Source organism: Oryctolagus cuniculus, chromosome 1 (genome assembly GCF_964237555.1).
Source record: "Oryctolagus cuniculus chromosome 1, mOryCun1.1, whole genome shotgun sequence".
Taxonomy (NCBI): domain Eukaryota; kingdom Metazoa; phylum Chordata; class Mammalia; order Lagomorpha; family Leporidae; genus Oryctolagus; species Oryctolagus cuniculus.
In genome coordinates this window covers 143,241,829-143,258,134 of record NC_091432.1, presented here as the reverse complement: position 1 = coordinate 143,258,134, position 16,306 = coordinate 143,241,829, and the positions used below count along the sequence as shown (strand labels likewise).

At 53.5% G+C, this 16,306-nt stretch overlaps 1 protein-coding gene across 4 annotated transcripts in view; it reads left to right on the top strand.

Moving 5' to 3' along the window:
* The first annotated feature begins 310 nt into the window (after nt 1–310).
* DAPK1 (death associated protein kinase 1) overlaps nt 311–16,306 on the top strand; it is a 176,981-nt gene continuing 160,985 nt past the window's right edge. For 2 of the 4 annotated variants that reach the window (XM_051859379.2, XM_051859400.2), the window contains exons 1-2: nt 311–455; nt 1,238–1,407. In XM_051859379.2, the coding sequence (XP_051715339.1) occupies nt 1,346–1,407 (62 nt within the window). In that variant the 5' untranslated portion in view covers nt 311–455; nt 1,238–1,345. Of the gene's footprint in view, nt 456–626; nt 648–940; nt 1,049–1,237; nt 1,408–16,306 lie in introns of those variants that run through there. The other 2 variants (XM_051859385.2, XM_051859395.2) reach the window with 2 other exon arrangements.

Sequence of the window (16,306 nt, the reverse complement as noted above, 5' to 3'; positions counted from 1 at the left end):
GGCGTGGGCGTGGGGCGAGTGGGTGTGTGCGGGGTGTGCGCGGTAGAGCGCGCCCGCGAGCCGCGAGCGCCGAGCGCCCGGCGCCGGGCGGGGAGGAGCTGCGAGCGCCGCGCGCACCCCGCAGCGCCGGCCGGCGGGGCAGCTCGGAGGTGGGTGGGCCGCGCCGCCAGTCCGCCCGCGGGGTCCCCATTGGCCGCCGGCAGGCCGTCCTCCTCCCGGAAGGCGGCGAGGAGCCTGGAGGCTGCTCCGGACGGAGCCCGAGAGCTGGGGAGACGTCGTTCCCGCCGCCGAGGGGCACGGCGACCCTCGCGGTCTGGAGGCGGCGCCGGGGCGTCCGCGCCCCCCGCTCGCTCCCTCGCTGCGCTCCCGCCGCCGCCCAGCTGGTCTCAGGCGCGGTGCCTATGGTCGGCCTCCGACAGCGCTCCGGAGAGATCCGCGGAGTCCTGGGCGCCCGGGTGAGTGTGGCCGCGCGAGGCTGCCCGGTCCCCCCCCCGGGGACCCCCGCCGCCAGCTAGCTTTTGCTTTCGCAGCCGCCGCGCCGCGAGGTTTGCCCGGGCAGCGCCTAGGAGGCCTAGGAGACAGACGGGGGGAGAAGTGGGGTTGCAGCCGGGAAGGCGCCCGGAGCCCCACGGGCCGAGTCGAAACAGGTGGCGCGGGTCTGGCCGGGTGCTTTGTGTCGCGGCACGGGGGACCGCGCCTTCCTCGGCCGCTCCCTTCTCTGCCTTGCTCCCCGGGGCGGCCGCACGCCGGGTCGGCCGGGTAACGGGGAGGGAGTCGCCTGGAATGTGCCTCTGGGGACTGCCTGGCGGAGGGGAGGTGAGGGGGTGGCCGCAGAGCCGAGCGGTGGCGGCGCGGGGGCGCCCCGCAGCAGCAGGCCGGCGAGGGATGCTTCCAGCGCGGCGCGCGCCGCCGGGGCGAGGGCTTCATTCTTCCGCGGCGCCCCTGGAGGTGGGATTGGGGTGGGCGTGCGTGCGTGCGCGCGGAGAAAGGGAGAGGCCAGGCACTTCCGGAGCCTGTTCCGATCGGCGCCCACCGCCCAGCGTCCGGGGTGTGTGGGGGGGGCTTGCCCCTCAGGTGTGGGGCGCACGCCGGCGTCGCGATGCCTGGGGTGGGGGCGTCCCTGGCCCGGGTGTAACAAAGGGTGCGCGCCCCTCCGCCCCGCAGGGACACCGGGTTGGTGGGGGGAGGAACGCGGGCTTCCTTCTTGGGGTTGTCATTTTTCTCATGTGTGTTTAAGGACTGGAGGCCGATGCATGAGGGGCCCACGGAGGCGCGGGAGCCGTGGTGATGGTTTGGACAGCGGAGCTGAAGCGCGCCGGGCATCGGTGAGGCGAGACGGGTTATCATGACCGTGTTCAGGCAGGAGAACGTGGATGATTTCTACGACACCGGCGAGGAACTTGGCAGGTACGCACGGTGCCTGGCTGTGGGAATGGATCCGGTGGAAGGAGGGCGGGGTGGGGTGGGGGGCGTGGGGAGACCCAGGCCCCTCCAGTAGATGCACGGGGTACAGAGAAGAGCTTCGAACCCGGCGAGCGCCCGGGGTCCAGAAAGAACTGCCTGACCACAGCTCCCCGGGGGCGAGGGCGCAGTCATTTTGGGTGAGTGGGAGTCCTGGGCTAGAGCCGGGCGCGGGGGTCTGCGCTCTGCGTCCGGCCACGGCCCGGGCGTGGATCTGGTGGCCGCCGGGGCCAGCGATGTAAACAGAAAGTGGGGATACCTGATGGGCTTTGGCAGAGGTGGGACTCTTCCCCCTGTTCCTGGGTCTTCGCGTCGCAGGTGCAGGTACTGGGGTGCGGGGTGGGAGGGGGTAGGTCCGAAGTGGAGAGTGGCCAGCGGTGGACGTGGGGCTTGGATTTTGGAACTGCTTTCAGCCGGGGTTTTAATTACTCCGTTGATGTGGGTGGCTGCGTTGGTTTCATTTACCATGTTAAATTTTTAACAGCTCGATGAGGGGCTAATGTGGCTGCCTGGATTCGGGTCACGCTGGCCTGGCTGCGGGGCGCTGTGATTCTCAGTGGGACATCTTTCAGTTTCTAGGTGAACAGAATGGCTTCTTTAGGGGGTGTCCAAGAGCTGTTTGCTCTGGGTGCTGGGCAGTGGGGAGCTGTGCAGAAAATTCGGGGTTCCTAACCAGAGTTAAAACTCCACTTGACTTGGAATTTGGCTGTGGTACATTTAGCCTTGCAAGTGAACTAGGCAAAAGGATCCTAAAACAAACAGAAAAGTACGTATTTACTTAGTATGTGTGTATGGATATTTGTATTTTTCCACACGCACCTGATGTGCTGATAAAAATCTTCCTTTTTCCTCTTGAAGAGAAAAACTCAAAAACACCCACACCCTGGATTACCTAATGGGAATTACGAAAGCTGCACATAGCTAAAATTTTGGAAAAGTCCAGCGGTCATGCAGAAGGAAAGCAATGTTTTAAAGCTACTGTAGTGGGGGTATTTCTGTATATCTTTAGTGTTGACTCAAAACGTTCATGGGAGCGTGTGTTTAGGGGAAGCCTAGTACATGGGGCTTTTGTGAATAAGAAGGAAAGTTCTCAACAAATCACATTTCATGGATAGATCTAAATTTAAGGGAGTGCGGTCGAAATGAGTGGTTTAACTGGATTTAAATCCCTTTATTTCTGTGGTTGCCAGCAAGATGAGTGGTACATGGAGTTTTCCTTTGGGACTAGGAGGAAGGATGTATTTCCATTCTATCTGTGGAGTGTGGCTTGATGATATAAACTCTGTAACAAAGAGGTGATTGCAATTAGGCGAGGTGATTGTTTTATGGATTCACTGTATCGACCTTATTTTCAGTAAGATATTTTGTAAAGTTCTGTGTTATGAGGAGGCAGCAGAAATAGGCGTCTTGTAGCTGGCGAGGGTGGTTTGTGATTGGGCTCGTGTAGGCGAGATGATGAGGGAGATGGTTTGCTCACTTGTCACTAGCGCTCTGCTTCCTTTGATTTTGGCCCTGTGTACATTTCTGTGTATAACTTTTCTCCCCACTGTGCAAGACTAATTGGCAAGTTGTTTACTAAATCATTTATGTGATCTAGGAATTTGAAAGGAGTGCTTCAAAAAAAACTGGGAGTTGGGAATTTTTTAAGAATAAATTATGCACACACATCTATCTTGTGTAGCTATCATGTTTGCCAAAAAGTGGGACAAATGGATCATTTCCTTTGAAGATTTTTTTTTCCAGTCCTGTGACTTTTAAGTCTGCCTTGGATGTAGCCACTTCTGAAAACAAGGAACATGCAGGAAAGATGCTACTTGTATGATGTCATTCATGGAGGGAAGATTGGCAGCAGGTCAGGAGCTCGGTGGCTGAGAAATGCAAATGGGCAGATACTTGCCCATTTGGACTTGTTGAGTTGTGAACAGGGAGCAGCAGAGAAACAGAGAGAGAGAGGGAATCTTCCATTCACTGGTTCACTCCCCAGATGGCCCCAACAGCCAGGGTGGGGCCAGGCCAAAGCCAGGAGCCAGGAGCTTCTTCCAGGTCTCCCACATGGGTAGTAGGGGCCCAAGCACTCAGGCTATCCTCTGCTGCTTTCCCAGACCATTAGCAGGGAGCTGGATCGCCAGTGGAGCAGCCAGGACACGAACCAGTGCCTGTATAGGATGCTGGCATTGCAGGCGCTGACTCTACTGGCTACACCACAACTCTGGCCACTGGGATTATGCTTTTTTTTTTTTTTTTTTTTTTTTAAGATTTATTTATTTGAAAGGCAGAGTTACAGAGAGGCAGAGACAGAGAGAGAGAGAGAGAGAGAGAGAGAGAGGTCTTCTATCTGCTGGTTCACTCCTCAAGTGGCTTCAACAGCTGGAGCTGGGCCACTCCGAAGCCAGGAGCTTCTTCTGGGTTTCCCACGTGGGTGCAGGGACCCAAGAACTTGTGCCATCTTCTACTGCTTTCCCAGGCCACAGCAGAGAGCTGGACTGGAAGAGGAACAGCCGGGACTCGAACCGGCACCCAATGATGGGTTTTTAAGGAAGGAGAATGCTGTGTGTTATTGGACTTTAGGAAAACTTACGGGAGTAATATGTACAAAGAGTGTGTGTGTGTGTGTGTCTGTGTGTGTGTCTGTGTGTCTGTGCCTACTTCCCAGGACTTCTATAAAAGCTGTCAACTCTCAAGAACTTTATAAAGCATTGTAACAGTTGCAGCAGAGAGAGGGGACACCACTGGACAGACACGCTACTCCAAAACCCGAATCAGCCGCATGCTCGCTTTGTAAGCTTGAACAAGAGGTCACGTGGCCCCCTCTGACCTGAGGGTCTTCATCCCTACAGTCCTGAAAATCAAATCATCTAACACATGGAGAGTATTCCATCAGTACTGTAGAGTCAAATACAGGTGCTGTTGTAGGACTGGCCAAGACATGTGAGTGTCCCAGGCAGGCTGATAAGCTGGCCTGCATCTCAGTGTTCTGTGTCCTGGTACCGGCTGTTGTGGGGACAGGCCCCTTACTGGATAGCACACGGCCTGGCCATCCTGGTTCTGGGAGATGCAGCCCTAGCCTTGAGTGGCCATTTGCTCCCAGCAGGAAGAAGCCCCTGCATTGAACAGGGCCCGTGTTCTCTGGAGGATGTGGGGTGACCTCCTCCCCGTCTGTGGAGGAGGCTGGACCAGGAGCTGCTTGTGTTGCATGTTGTCGTCGCTGGGAATTCTTGTGCCTGCGATTTTCTTCATCTGCTGTCGTCCTGGGTCGCTCTGCCAAGTGCCCCAAGATGCCCTCTCTCCTTCCTTATCAGTTAGAACTCTGGGCAACTGTGCCCAGCCCGCCCCACCACGCGGCTCTGGTTACGGCCTTGGCTGTCGTTCAGCCTGACCTGGGAGCTTCTTGGGCACCTCTCGGTACAGGGCCTTTCCAGCCCCTGCCTCTGACCTTACATGATCTTAAGACCCAAGTCCCATTTCCCTAATAAGGCCCTCTGCCACCATCACTGCCCAGCAGGATCCCAGGGGGTCCATGACCATGGCTGGCCTAGGCTGTGTTCCAGCCCTGGTTTTTGTCATGAGCAAGTCTTGGGTGGCTCCTTGTAGCCAGCGTGCGAGTCCCTTCAGGGTGCATTCTGTAGTTCTGGTTTGGGCAGTGCCATGGCCCTTTCGCCCCGGCTGTGCAGTGTGTTGTAGGATACCAGGCGTACAAGTGATCGATGCCCGGACCGGCTAATGCAGTCGGCTGGTGCAACACCGAGCCCAGAGTGGGGATTTAAGATGGAATGGTGATGCAGATGCTGATGCTGACAGCAAGGCGGCGTGCCCCTTAAAGGAGCTGCCCTGTGCTTTTGTGGAGATGGGGACACGCCTGCCTTTGTGGGGTTTTGTAAGAGAGCCAGTGGCTCCCCACGTCTGACATGGGAGCCCCTGCCTGCTATATTATTTTTAATCCCCAGCACAGCATTCATTGCACTGCATAGTAATTGCTTATTTATCTGCTTTTCCCGTGGGACCATGACTGCCGACTTGGTTGTCATTTTTTTTTTTTTTTAATTTCTAATGCCTAAATGGATACATAGCACTTAATAGGTACTCAGTAAATGCATGCTGGGGTTGACTGAATAGCTCAGTATATGGAGAGCACCTTGAAAAAAATACTTGAATATGTATCAGCCCTCAATAAAAAATGACTACCGTAGAGGTAAACGCATGGGTTATCAAAGCGGCAGCTCATGAAAGTAAAAACGGCTTTTGCTCTTGCTCCTCTGTGGCCCAGCCATAACGAGGACAGCCACCGAAATTTCCAAGCGCGAGATCGGTGTTAAACAAAACCAGGAAGTGGAGCATTAAATATTTTACATCGATTTGGATGGCCGTTGGAAGCTAATAATTCACGTTTGTAACTTTCTCCTTTGGGCATAAAAATCCATAGTATTTTAATTGAAGCACGAACTTGCCCAGTCTGAGTCCATTTTTTGATTGGTTTGCTATGAACTGCAGGTGTGAGTGCCAAGAACTACAGTGGAGAGGGGGAGAGAGAGGGGGAGGGGGAGGAGGAGGTGGAGGTGGAGGAGGAGGAGACAGTCTGGCCTGTTCCTTCTCTCTTTGGAAGTGGGCAGCAGAGGGATTAGCTCACGAGATCATCCTTGTAGGGCTGGATCCTGTGTGACTTTTCCTTTGGCATTTCTGACCCCAGGTGCTGTGATAGGACAGACTGCAAAGGTTTCCTTGAGCATTCAAATACAGTCAGGCGTCGCCTAACAGCGTTGTGGCCAGTGAGGGACCGCTTACGTGCGGGTGGTCCCGGAAGGTTACAACAGAGCTGGGAAATTCCTGTCGCCTAGTGACACTGTCGCCGTGGCAACATCACAGCCCCACGTGCTGCCCATGGTGGGAAAGGAGAACACAGAAGTGGGTGACACTAGACGATGATGATAAACACCTGTGGGACTGATGTATTTGCTGTCTGTACTGGTCGTGGACATTGGAGTGTGTGTGTATGCACCACCTCCCTTGGCTGTCATGTGTGTGCTGGCATCCAGAGGCCATGTTGCGTGATCGGCCCATGCCATGTAGGTCTGTGTAAGTGCCTGTTGTGGTGTTGACAAAGGTGGGGTTGCCTGACACTGGCACATTTGTCAGTGTCCCCAGCTCGTGACGCTACACCTAACTATGTATATTGCAAGCAGTGGTTAGTAATATAGAAAACCCATGGCTCCTAGGAAGGTGTAATAACCGTGTTGCGGGCTGTGAGGCAGAGCATGGTGGTGATGGGATGCTGGCTCGGCTGCACTGGAAGTGATTCTCTCCTACCCGGGCAGCATTGTTGATTTGGGTTCAGATTGGCCAGGGATGGAGACGGCCGAGGTCTTTATTGGTAGGGAAGCCGAGGAACATGGTATCTGGTGTCTCGGGCTCCATGCCTTTTTGCCCCAGGCTTCTGTCTCACCCCTCACCGTGAACTTACAGAGGTGCACGCCCAGGTCAGTCCTTGGAGTTGCTTATGGCTGTTCCTGCTTGAGACAGGTGATGTGGTCTGTGTGTGTCCTCACGTCTCTTGCCAAAGCTATAGCCCCTTCAAGTCACAGACCAGTTCTGGGAGGGGCCAGCAAGTGGGGAGGCAGAACCACTCCCTGCTGGATACCTGCTAAGATCCCGGGAGGACAAGGTCGAGGTTATGTCCCCTGAATCAGCAGGGGAATGTGTTGGGAAGTTTTGTCCTTAATTCTAACCAGCTGTTCCATGTACCAAACCTAACCACGCATTTTGTACCAACTAAATAAAGCAAGATCTTAGTAGAACTTGTTTCTGATAATGAGGCACAGGAGGCTACCTGCTGATGGAAGGGGCGTGGCTTCCTGGGTCTGGGCAGCCCAGAGACTCAGGGACTTTGTACTGGAAGGAACCTGAGTGCTTAGCCTGTCTTGTCTGTTGTAACCCAGTCGTGCTGTTCCAGTAGGTCAAGTGGCTTTCTCAAGACAGCTGAATCCAGGCACAGGCCTGTTCTTTGTCTATACTGCATAAGATTAGGCAACTTTCCTTTAATTTTTTTTTTAAGTTTATTTGAGAGGCACAGAGACAAAGAGAGAGAGCGCCCATCCACTGGTTCACTTGGCAAGTATCTGGGACTGGGAGCCGGGAACTCCATCTGGGTCTCCCACAGGGGTGGCAGGGACCCAAGTGCTTGGGCCACCACCTACTGCCTCCCGGGATGTGAATTTGCACGAAGCTGGAACTGGGAGCTGAGCCGGGAATTGGACCCAGGCGCTCTGATGTGGGATGTGGGCGTATTGACGGTGTCTTAACTGCTGGGCTAACTGCCTGGTGCAGTTTTCCTTTTCTGAAAGCCAGATGAAGCTGGTATTGAGGGAGGCCCTGTGGGTAGCGGATGGATGCCCCGTGCCCTGGAGGGCTGGGGACAAATGAGGAGCAGCCACGCCCTGACGGATTTCCCTGAAAGCTGGGGCAGCGGCAGCAGGGTCTGTCAGCCCCCTCCACCACCCCAGCTGCATACCAGAATTTTCTTTTCCAATGGGCTTGCACCCTGCAGTGGTGAATGGTGTTAGCACAGGCATCGGTTTACCCCATCCCAAAGTTAATCATTAGCTTATGAGAAAGTTTGCAAAACACTTTCATGGTTACTTAACTTGTGAGCCATGTAGTATGTAAGAGTTTGGTCTCTGCCCTGTGGGCCCGCCCCTGAGTGACCAACAGCTTCTTTCTCTGAGTGGCCCTAATCTGTTACCTTGGAGGCAGACCGGGATTGTTGGGGTTGTAGGTGAGTTGTGTGTTATATGTATTGTTTTGCTTTGCTTTGTTGGTGTAGATGGTTACAACAGAACACAACTCTCAGCCTTGAAAGAAATTAGATGGCATTATAATTATTTGTGGCCAATCTAGTGTATCACTTTGTTAACTTTCTAAATAAATTCCTTTAGATGTGCAGTTTTAAGAAAGGGTGGATGGAAAAAAAAAAGTTGACATTTGGGTTTTCTTTCTTTTTAAAGAATGAATTAGCAATCAGAGAGACAGAACTATCTTCATCCACTGGTTCACTTCCCAGATGGCCACAATAGCCTGGACCGGGCCAGGCTAAAGCCAGGAGCCAGGAGTTCCATCCCGCTCTCCCATCATATGGGTGGTAGGGACACAAGCACTTGGGCCATCACCTGCTGCCTTTCCAGGCACATTAACATGGAACTAACTGGATTGGAAGCCAGGTACCCGGGACTCAAGCCTGCATTTGGATGTGGGGTACCAGCATTGCAAGAGGCTGTCTAACCCACATGTGCCACAGCATTGACCCTCAGGGTGTGGAATTTCTATATCATCTCACTACAGTAGTCATACAATAACTTTCTCTGACTTGTAAATATTTCTTAGGTAAAGAAAAAATATAGTTGTATTCCAGCTCTTGATTCAATGTGCTACGTGGGGCTTTACAAAGAAAAAGTCTAAAACAAAATATTTGGTGTCTTTTCTTATTTTTATTTTTATTTTTGACAGGCAGAGTGGACAGTGAGAGAGAGAGAGAGACAGAGAGAAAGGTCTTCCTTTGCCATTGGTTTACCCTCCAATGGCTGCCGCAGCTGGCGCACCGCGCTGATCCAAAGGCAGGAGCCAGGTGCTTCTCCTGGTCTCCCATGTGGGTGCAGGGCCCAAGCACCTGGGCCATCCTCCACTGCACTCCCTGGCCACAGCAGAGAGCTGGCCTGGAAGAGGGGCAACCGGGACAGAATCCGGCGCCCCGACCAGGACTAGAACCTGGTGTGCCGGCGCCGCAAGGCGGAGGATTAGCCTATTGAGCCACGGCGCCGGCCCGTCTTTTCTTATTTTTAAAAAATGTTTTAAAAAGACGTATTCTATCTAGTTGAAAGACAGAGTTGGGGGTAGAGAGAGTTCTTGCATCCGCTGGTTGACTCCTCAAATGGCCGCAGTGGCCAGGGCTGGGCCAGGCTGAAGCCAAGAGCCAGGAGCATCTTCCAGGTCTCCCACATGGGTGCAGGGGCCCAGGAACTTGAGCCATCTTCTACTGCTTTCCCAGGCCATAGCAGAGAGCTGGATTGGAAGTGGAGTAGCCGGGACTCGAACCTGCGCCCATATGGGATGCCGGCATTGCTTTATTTGAGAGAAAAAGAGACAGACAGGGGTGGGGATGGGGCAGAGAGAGAGGGGAGAAAGAGCGCCCCCATCCTCCCATCCACTGATTTGCTTCCCAGAGGTCCACAATGGGCAGGGCCTGGCAGGAGTCAGTAGCAGGGAGTTCACTCCAGGTCTCCCATGTGGGAGTCACTTGAGCCCAGGGTCTGCCCCCAGGGTCTGCATTAGCAGGAAGCTGGAGTCAGGAGCAGGTGGGCATCGAACCCAGGCAGCTGTGGGAGGTGGGCATTTTAACCCCAGGCTAAAGACCTGTCTCCGCTGTTGTATTTTCCATCGCAGCTCAGTACAAGGTGTATATAGTAAAGGTGGGATCCACAGCAGTGCCCGTTTGCCATGATCCTGGGGCCCTTACCTTACCCTAGGTCCTGCCCATTGACATTCCCATGGTGGACTTGGGTGTTTTATTCAGTGACCTAATGTTTGTTCAGAGATGTCCTGTCCTTTATGGGCACCTTCAGTTTAGGCTGAGGAATACCATGTTCGGACAAACCAGGTATCACAAGGTGCCGCCCTCTGGGGCCTGCCTGGTACCTGTCCAGGGTGCTTGTCTTCACGTGAGCCTGGCGGGTTTATGCTGGCAGGCTGGGCTCCGACTGTGGCCTCTCTTTGGGGACACATCTCATTTTCTGCCAGAAGGGCTTTGCATGGGTGTGTTGCCTGGTGCTGGTTTTAAGTGAAGTCCAGTGGATATTACATATGAGCAGCCCTCATCCAAGACCCAGAATCCAGAACTTTTTTCTGTTTTTTTTTTTAAAGATATTCATTTATTTGAAAATCAGAATTACACAGAGAGAGAAGGAGAGGCTGGAAGAGAGAGAGGTCTTCCATCCGCTGGTTCACTCCCCAATTGGCTACAATGGCTGGAGCTGTACTGATCGAAAAGCCAGGAGCCAGGAGCTTCTTCCGGGTTTCCCACATGGGTGCAGGGCCCCAAGCACTTGGGCCATTTTCCACTGCTTTCCCAGGCCACAGCAGAGAGCTGGATCAGAAGTGGAGCAGCTGGGACTTGAACTGGACCCATATGGGATGCTGGCACTGCAGGCGGCAGCTTTACCCGTTTGCCACAGCACTGGCCCCAAAATCTAGAACTTTCTGAGAACCGGCCTGATGCTCATCCAGCATTGGATTTTGCAGCATTGGGGATTTTTGGATTGGGGATGCTAAACTGTGAACAACCCAGGATCTGAAACGTTTCAGTAAACTGTAACACTTCTGGTCCCAGGTGCTCCCGACAAGGGATTCTTCTCCCACTTCCCGGTTTTGCCTGACTGTCGGTCAGCGTAGCAGGAAGCGCAGCCTGCCGGGGGTGTCCAGGGCACTCCTGGACGGGACCGTGGGAAGCGGGCTCGTGGCTGTGGTCTTTGCCAGTGGACGTTCTGCCCCCAACAGAGGTGGTGCTGCTTGTCGCGCCGGCACCTCCTGTGGTTTTGGTCTCGGGAGCGCCTCTTGGTTTGTGTCCTTGCCCTGTGCAGTGCGGGAGGTGGGGAGAGCCCCTTTCTCCCTTGGTTGTGCTGTTCGTGGAGTGTGCAGCAGCACCTGGGGCTCAGGGCAAGGCCTCCTCCTGCTCTCCTTGGGAACCTCGCTGTGGCTGGCTCCGGGGTGGGCAGAGTCGCGAGGTTTCCATTTGTTGTTGAGAAGCGTTTGCTCCGAGCTCTGTCATGTGCTGCACCGCGTGGATCCCTGCAGACGTCTGCTTCAGTTGTTTGGGACAGGAAGTGAGTGAGCACAAGTGGAATATTTCCCAGGATGAAGTATTATCAGTCTGCTTTCCTCTCCACCCCTCCTGTGTTCAGAGATAAGAACGCTTGCTGGATTGAGCAGTGGATGCAGGTATGGGAGAAGCCTGCTGTTGGCGTAGAAGCTGGGAGCGCCTTGGTTTTGTTAAATAGGACTCAGGAATTGCGTGCGTATATACTGTTTGTTTTTTAAAAATGTTTTATTTGTTTGAAAGTCAGAATTAGAGAGAGAGAGAGAGAGCGACAGAGAGCGATCTTCCATCCTCTGATTCACTCCCCAGTTGGCTGCAGTGGCCAGGGCTGGGCCAGGCCAAAGCCAGGAGCCAGGAGCTTCTTCCGGGTCTCACACATGGGCACAGGGGCCCAAGGACTTGGGCCATCTTCTACTGCTTACCTAGGCCATAGCAGAGAACTGGATCAGAAGTGGAGTAGCTGGGACTCGAACCAGTGCCCATATGGGATGCCTGCGCTTCAGGCCAGGGTGTTAACCCACTGTGCCACAGCGCCGGCCCCAAGGAGCCAGGAGCTTCTTCCAGGTCTCCCATGTGGGCAGGGTTGAGCCATCTTTCGCCGCTTTTCCCAGGCCATTAGCAAGGAGCTGGATCGGAACTGGGGCAGCCAGGTCTGGAACCACGTCGCAGGTGGCAGCTTAACTTTCTACAACATAACACTGGTCCCATGGGTGTCCTGGTTTAAGAATTTTCCTGGGTGGCAGGGTCCCAGTAACTGGAGCCATCACTTGCCGCCTCCCAGGCTCTGCATCAGTAGAAAGCTTGAGTCAGGAGCCAGAGCTGGGAATTGGCCCCCTGATACTCCAGGGTGGGACCCGTGGTTCTGAACACTGGCTCCTGCCCTTGGTTCTCGGCTCTGCCTGTGGGTGGTAAGTTTTCTTAGCAGGGGCAGCCATGAGTTTTCGTGCCTCTTATGTTGCTAAGGATTACCTTAAGTACACAGTAGGCCTTGTTTGTCTGCTTTATGAAGGTATATTCCCCCAAGTAGAAATAGGCATTCCAGGCTTTGGACCTGTCTTAGTATGTTCTAGCTGCTAGAACAAACTAATTGATAAAGAATTTTAGGGGCCTGCATGGTGGCATAGCAGGTAAAGCTGTCATAACACTAGCATCCCAAATGGGCGCCAGTTCATGTCCTGACTGCTCCACTTCCAATCTAGCTCTCTGCTGTGGCTTGGGAAAGGAGTGGAAGATGGCCCAGGTGCTTGGGCCCCTGCACCCATGTGGGAGACCCAAATGAAGTTCCTGGCTCCTGGCTTCAGCCTGGCCCAGCCTCAGCCACTGCAGCTGTCTAGGGAGTGAACCAGCAGATGGAAAATCTCTCTTTTTCTCTGTAACTCTGACTATCAAAATAAATAAATAAATCTTTTTAAAAAAAGTTTATTTGGCTCTCAATTTTGGAGGCTAGAAAGCCCAGGGGTGTGGTGCTGAGGTCTAGGGGCCTGCATGTTACATCCTCCCATGGTAGAAGGCAGAGGTGCAGGGGCAGGCGGCCAGGGCAGTTAGAAGGGCCAAAGCCACTCAGCTGACAGCCTGCTCTGGGGATAACTCCCCTGCTTCTGGGATAACGCCAGTCCATTCATGAGAGTGGAACCCTCCGGACCGAATCCCTGCCTGCCTCCCCCAAGGCTGATCAAGTTTCAGCATGCGTTTTGGAGGAGACATTGGGAGCCCAGCAGGACCTGGATCCCCGGCTTCGCAGCATGCAAGCTGTTCCCTTGGGAAAGTCAGTTTGGTGAGACTCACTCTTCTATCTGTAAAATCGGGATCCTTGGCATACTTAGTTTCTAAACATTGGGAAAAGACATGTGATACGGGGGAGGTGCTTGCCCCAAGAGGTCGTGGCTCTTTAACAGAGAGAGAGAGAGGGAGAGAAATAAAGAGGCTGTCTCACCTGCCTGAATGTGTGTTCTGGGGTCTCCCTCTTCTCTCTTCGTCATTGGTTTACCTCCCCAGGTTGTGGCTGGGCTGCTGGGGGCAGGATGGAGCGAGGGCCCCCTTCTCAGCTCCATCCTTTTCCTCTCCCTTCTCCCTTCATCCTCCGCTTTTCTCTACCGCTTCGCCTCGGCCAGCGGGTTGGGCTCATTCGGCCCAGACTGACTTGGTTTAGCAGATCCGTTTTCCCCAGGGGTGCCTGGGGTCCAGGACTCAGTTTGTGTCTGGGCTCCCTCTGTGAGCTGGCCTGGTAGTGTGCCAGGTGGTCCGTGGGGTTCCAGAGGAACACGAGGAGTCTGGTGGTGCATTTGGAAGCACCTTGGGAAAAGGGATGATGGGAAAAGAGATGCATTCTGGGAAGCCAGGGGCCGGGAGGAGCTGGCTGTCCAGGGAGAGGGCTGCTTAGGAATGCTTTGAGGGCTGGGTGTGCTGGCATTACTGGGAAGAGTACGTCAGCGTCTAAGTCTTTTTTTTTTTAATTTATTTGAACTGCACAATTACAGAGAGAGGGAGAGACAGAGAAAGAGAGGTCTTCCATCCACTGGCTCACTCTCCAAATGGTGGCAACGGCCAGAGGTGGACCAAGAGCCTGGAACTTCTTCTGGGTCTCCCATGTGGGTGCAGGGGCCCAAGGACTTGGACCATCTTCCACTGCTTTCCCAGGTCACAGCAGAGAGCCAGATCAGAAGTGGAGCAGCCGGGACTCGAACCAGCACCCATATGGAATGCTGGCATCATTGCAGGCAGCAACTTTACCCACTGTATCACATCGCCGGCCTCCAATTTATATTTTAATATAGTGTATTAAGTCCCCAAAAAGTAGATCTCATTTTTCTAGCTTGCTTTTTTTTAGTAAAAAATAAACAAACAAACAAACAAAAACACTTGAAGCTGCCAAATAAGACACTAGGAATTTGATCAGGGAAATAAATCACAGATATCTTTTTGTTATGGATCCTGATGGAGAAAAGAGTCTGAGATGAGTGTGGACGTCTGTGCTCCTGACCAAGACAAGCTCGCTGCAGAATGGTAAGACATACGGCGCTTCCCAAAGCTCCATTCATTTCTGGCACGCGTTCATGTAAGATGTGCAAGTGAGTGTTTTGCCAAGCCAGAACCACTCATGCCAGGGAAAGCCCGTTAGATTGGTGGCTGAAAGGCTGAATTGTTAGGATCTTCTTAGCAGCAAGCTCTGCCAGCAGCCACGGGGAAATGCCTACTTACCCATTGGGAGTGCCCAGCCTTGTTGCCTGGAGAGGGTCTGGTTTGTTCAGGGGACATGGCTGTTGACCGAGAGGCCGTTCTAAAAGGAGCCGCCTCTGTTCCCTGAGCCTGTTGGGGTACATCTTTGGTTTATAAAAGTCATAGTGAGCTCTCTCTCGCATTTGAAAAGGAAGAGGCTGGGTCCAGAGAGGAGTGGTCAGGTACAGCACCAAGGAGTGAAAATGCTACATTGATAAACCGGTAGCATCAACAAGCTGTGTACTTGCCTGGTTTGCATTGCTTGAGCTGGGTAGTGTGTGGAGACAAGGTGTTTGGGTGAGCGCAACCACGTGCTGCCATCTCCACTGCCCAATTCACCCAGTTTCCAGGCTGTGGCACATTCCGTTCAGCAGTTCTGGAGGCCCAGGGTCCAGACAGCATGGCACAGCTGCCGGCGACCCTTGGCTGGGTCATATGGCGAGACAGGGAGCCAGAGAGCGAGGCCAGGGGACCGCAGCAAGCTCCCGCCAGGCCGCACCTCTTACAAGAGTTCCCACCTCCTCTCTCCCATCTGCCTGACACCCAGGCCCCTGGGAGTCACATAGCAGGCTGTACCTGCACCTGGTTATGTATCATTCCACTCACCCAAGGGCTGAGTGAACATCTGAATGGTATTGCTTGGGTATTGGGCAGGGCCCTTTGTCTCAACAAGGGTCTCATAATGCTTTTTTTAAAAGATTTATTTGAAAGTCAGAGTTACACAGAGAGAGGAGGAGAGGCAGAGAGAGAGAGAGAGAGAGGTCTTCATCTGCTGGTTTACTCTCCATTTGGCCACAATGGCCAGAGCTGTGCCGATCAGAAGCCAGGGGCTTCTTCCGGGTCTCCCACGTGGGTGCAAGGGCCCAAGGACTTGGGCCATCTTCTACTGCTTTCCCAGACCATAGCAGAGAGCTGGATCGGAAGTGGAGCAGCCGGGACTTGAACTGGCGCCCATGTGGGATGCTGGCACTTGCGGGCAGCAGCTTTACCCGCTATGCCACAGCGCCAGCCTCATAATGACTTTTTAACAGGCTTTCACACACCAATAAAATAGAAAGCCTAAATGAGAAGTTAGGGAAACAAAGCATGAAAAATGTCCTTTGGCATGCAGGCAAAGGAGAGCTCATTCAGACTTGAAGGATTCTTTCATTCATTGAATTCTTACGAGGGGACATAAAGATGTAGGCAGGCGGATATGGGAGCATGTGTTTGTGTGTGTCTGTGTCTGTGTGTGTGTGTCTGTGTATCTATCCATTTCCTCCCTGGAAGTAACTGGACATGAGACAAGATGGAAGCAGGCAAGGAAGCTAGGATTTCTTGGAAACTCACTGGAGACCAGGAGCCGAGGCAGGTGTTGTAATTGACATGAATTAATAGATGTGAAAGATGATTGGTCCTGGAACAGTGTCTTTAAAATGCGGAGCCACAACCGGGCTTTCAGCCTAATGGTTAGGACACCCATGTCCCACATTGGAGTACCTGGATTTGAGCCCTGGCCTCAGCTTCCCACTGGTGCAGACCCTGTGAGGTAACAGTGATGGCTCAAGTAGCTGGGTCCCTGCCACCCATGTGGGAGAACTAGATTGAGTTCCTGTGGCTGTTGTGGGCAGTGTGAAGTAAACCAGCAGACAGGAACTCCCTCTACTTCTTAAATAAATAACAAAAAAGACGTTTATTTTAAAAACAAATAAAATGGCAGAGGCAACAGTTGGACTCCCAAGCTACTATATGGGGGTGGTGATTGGTGCAGCTCGTTCTGTCACCTGTTCCTCC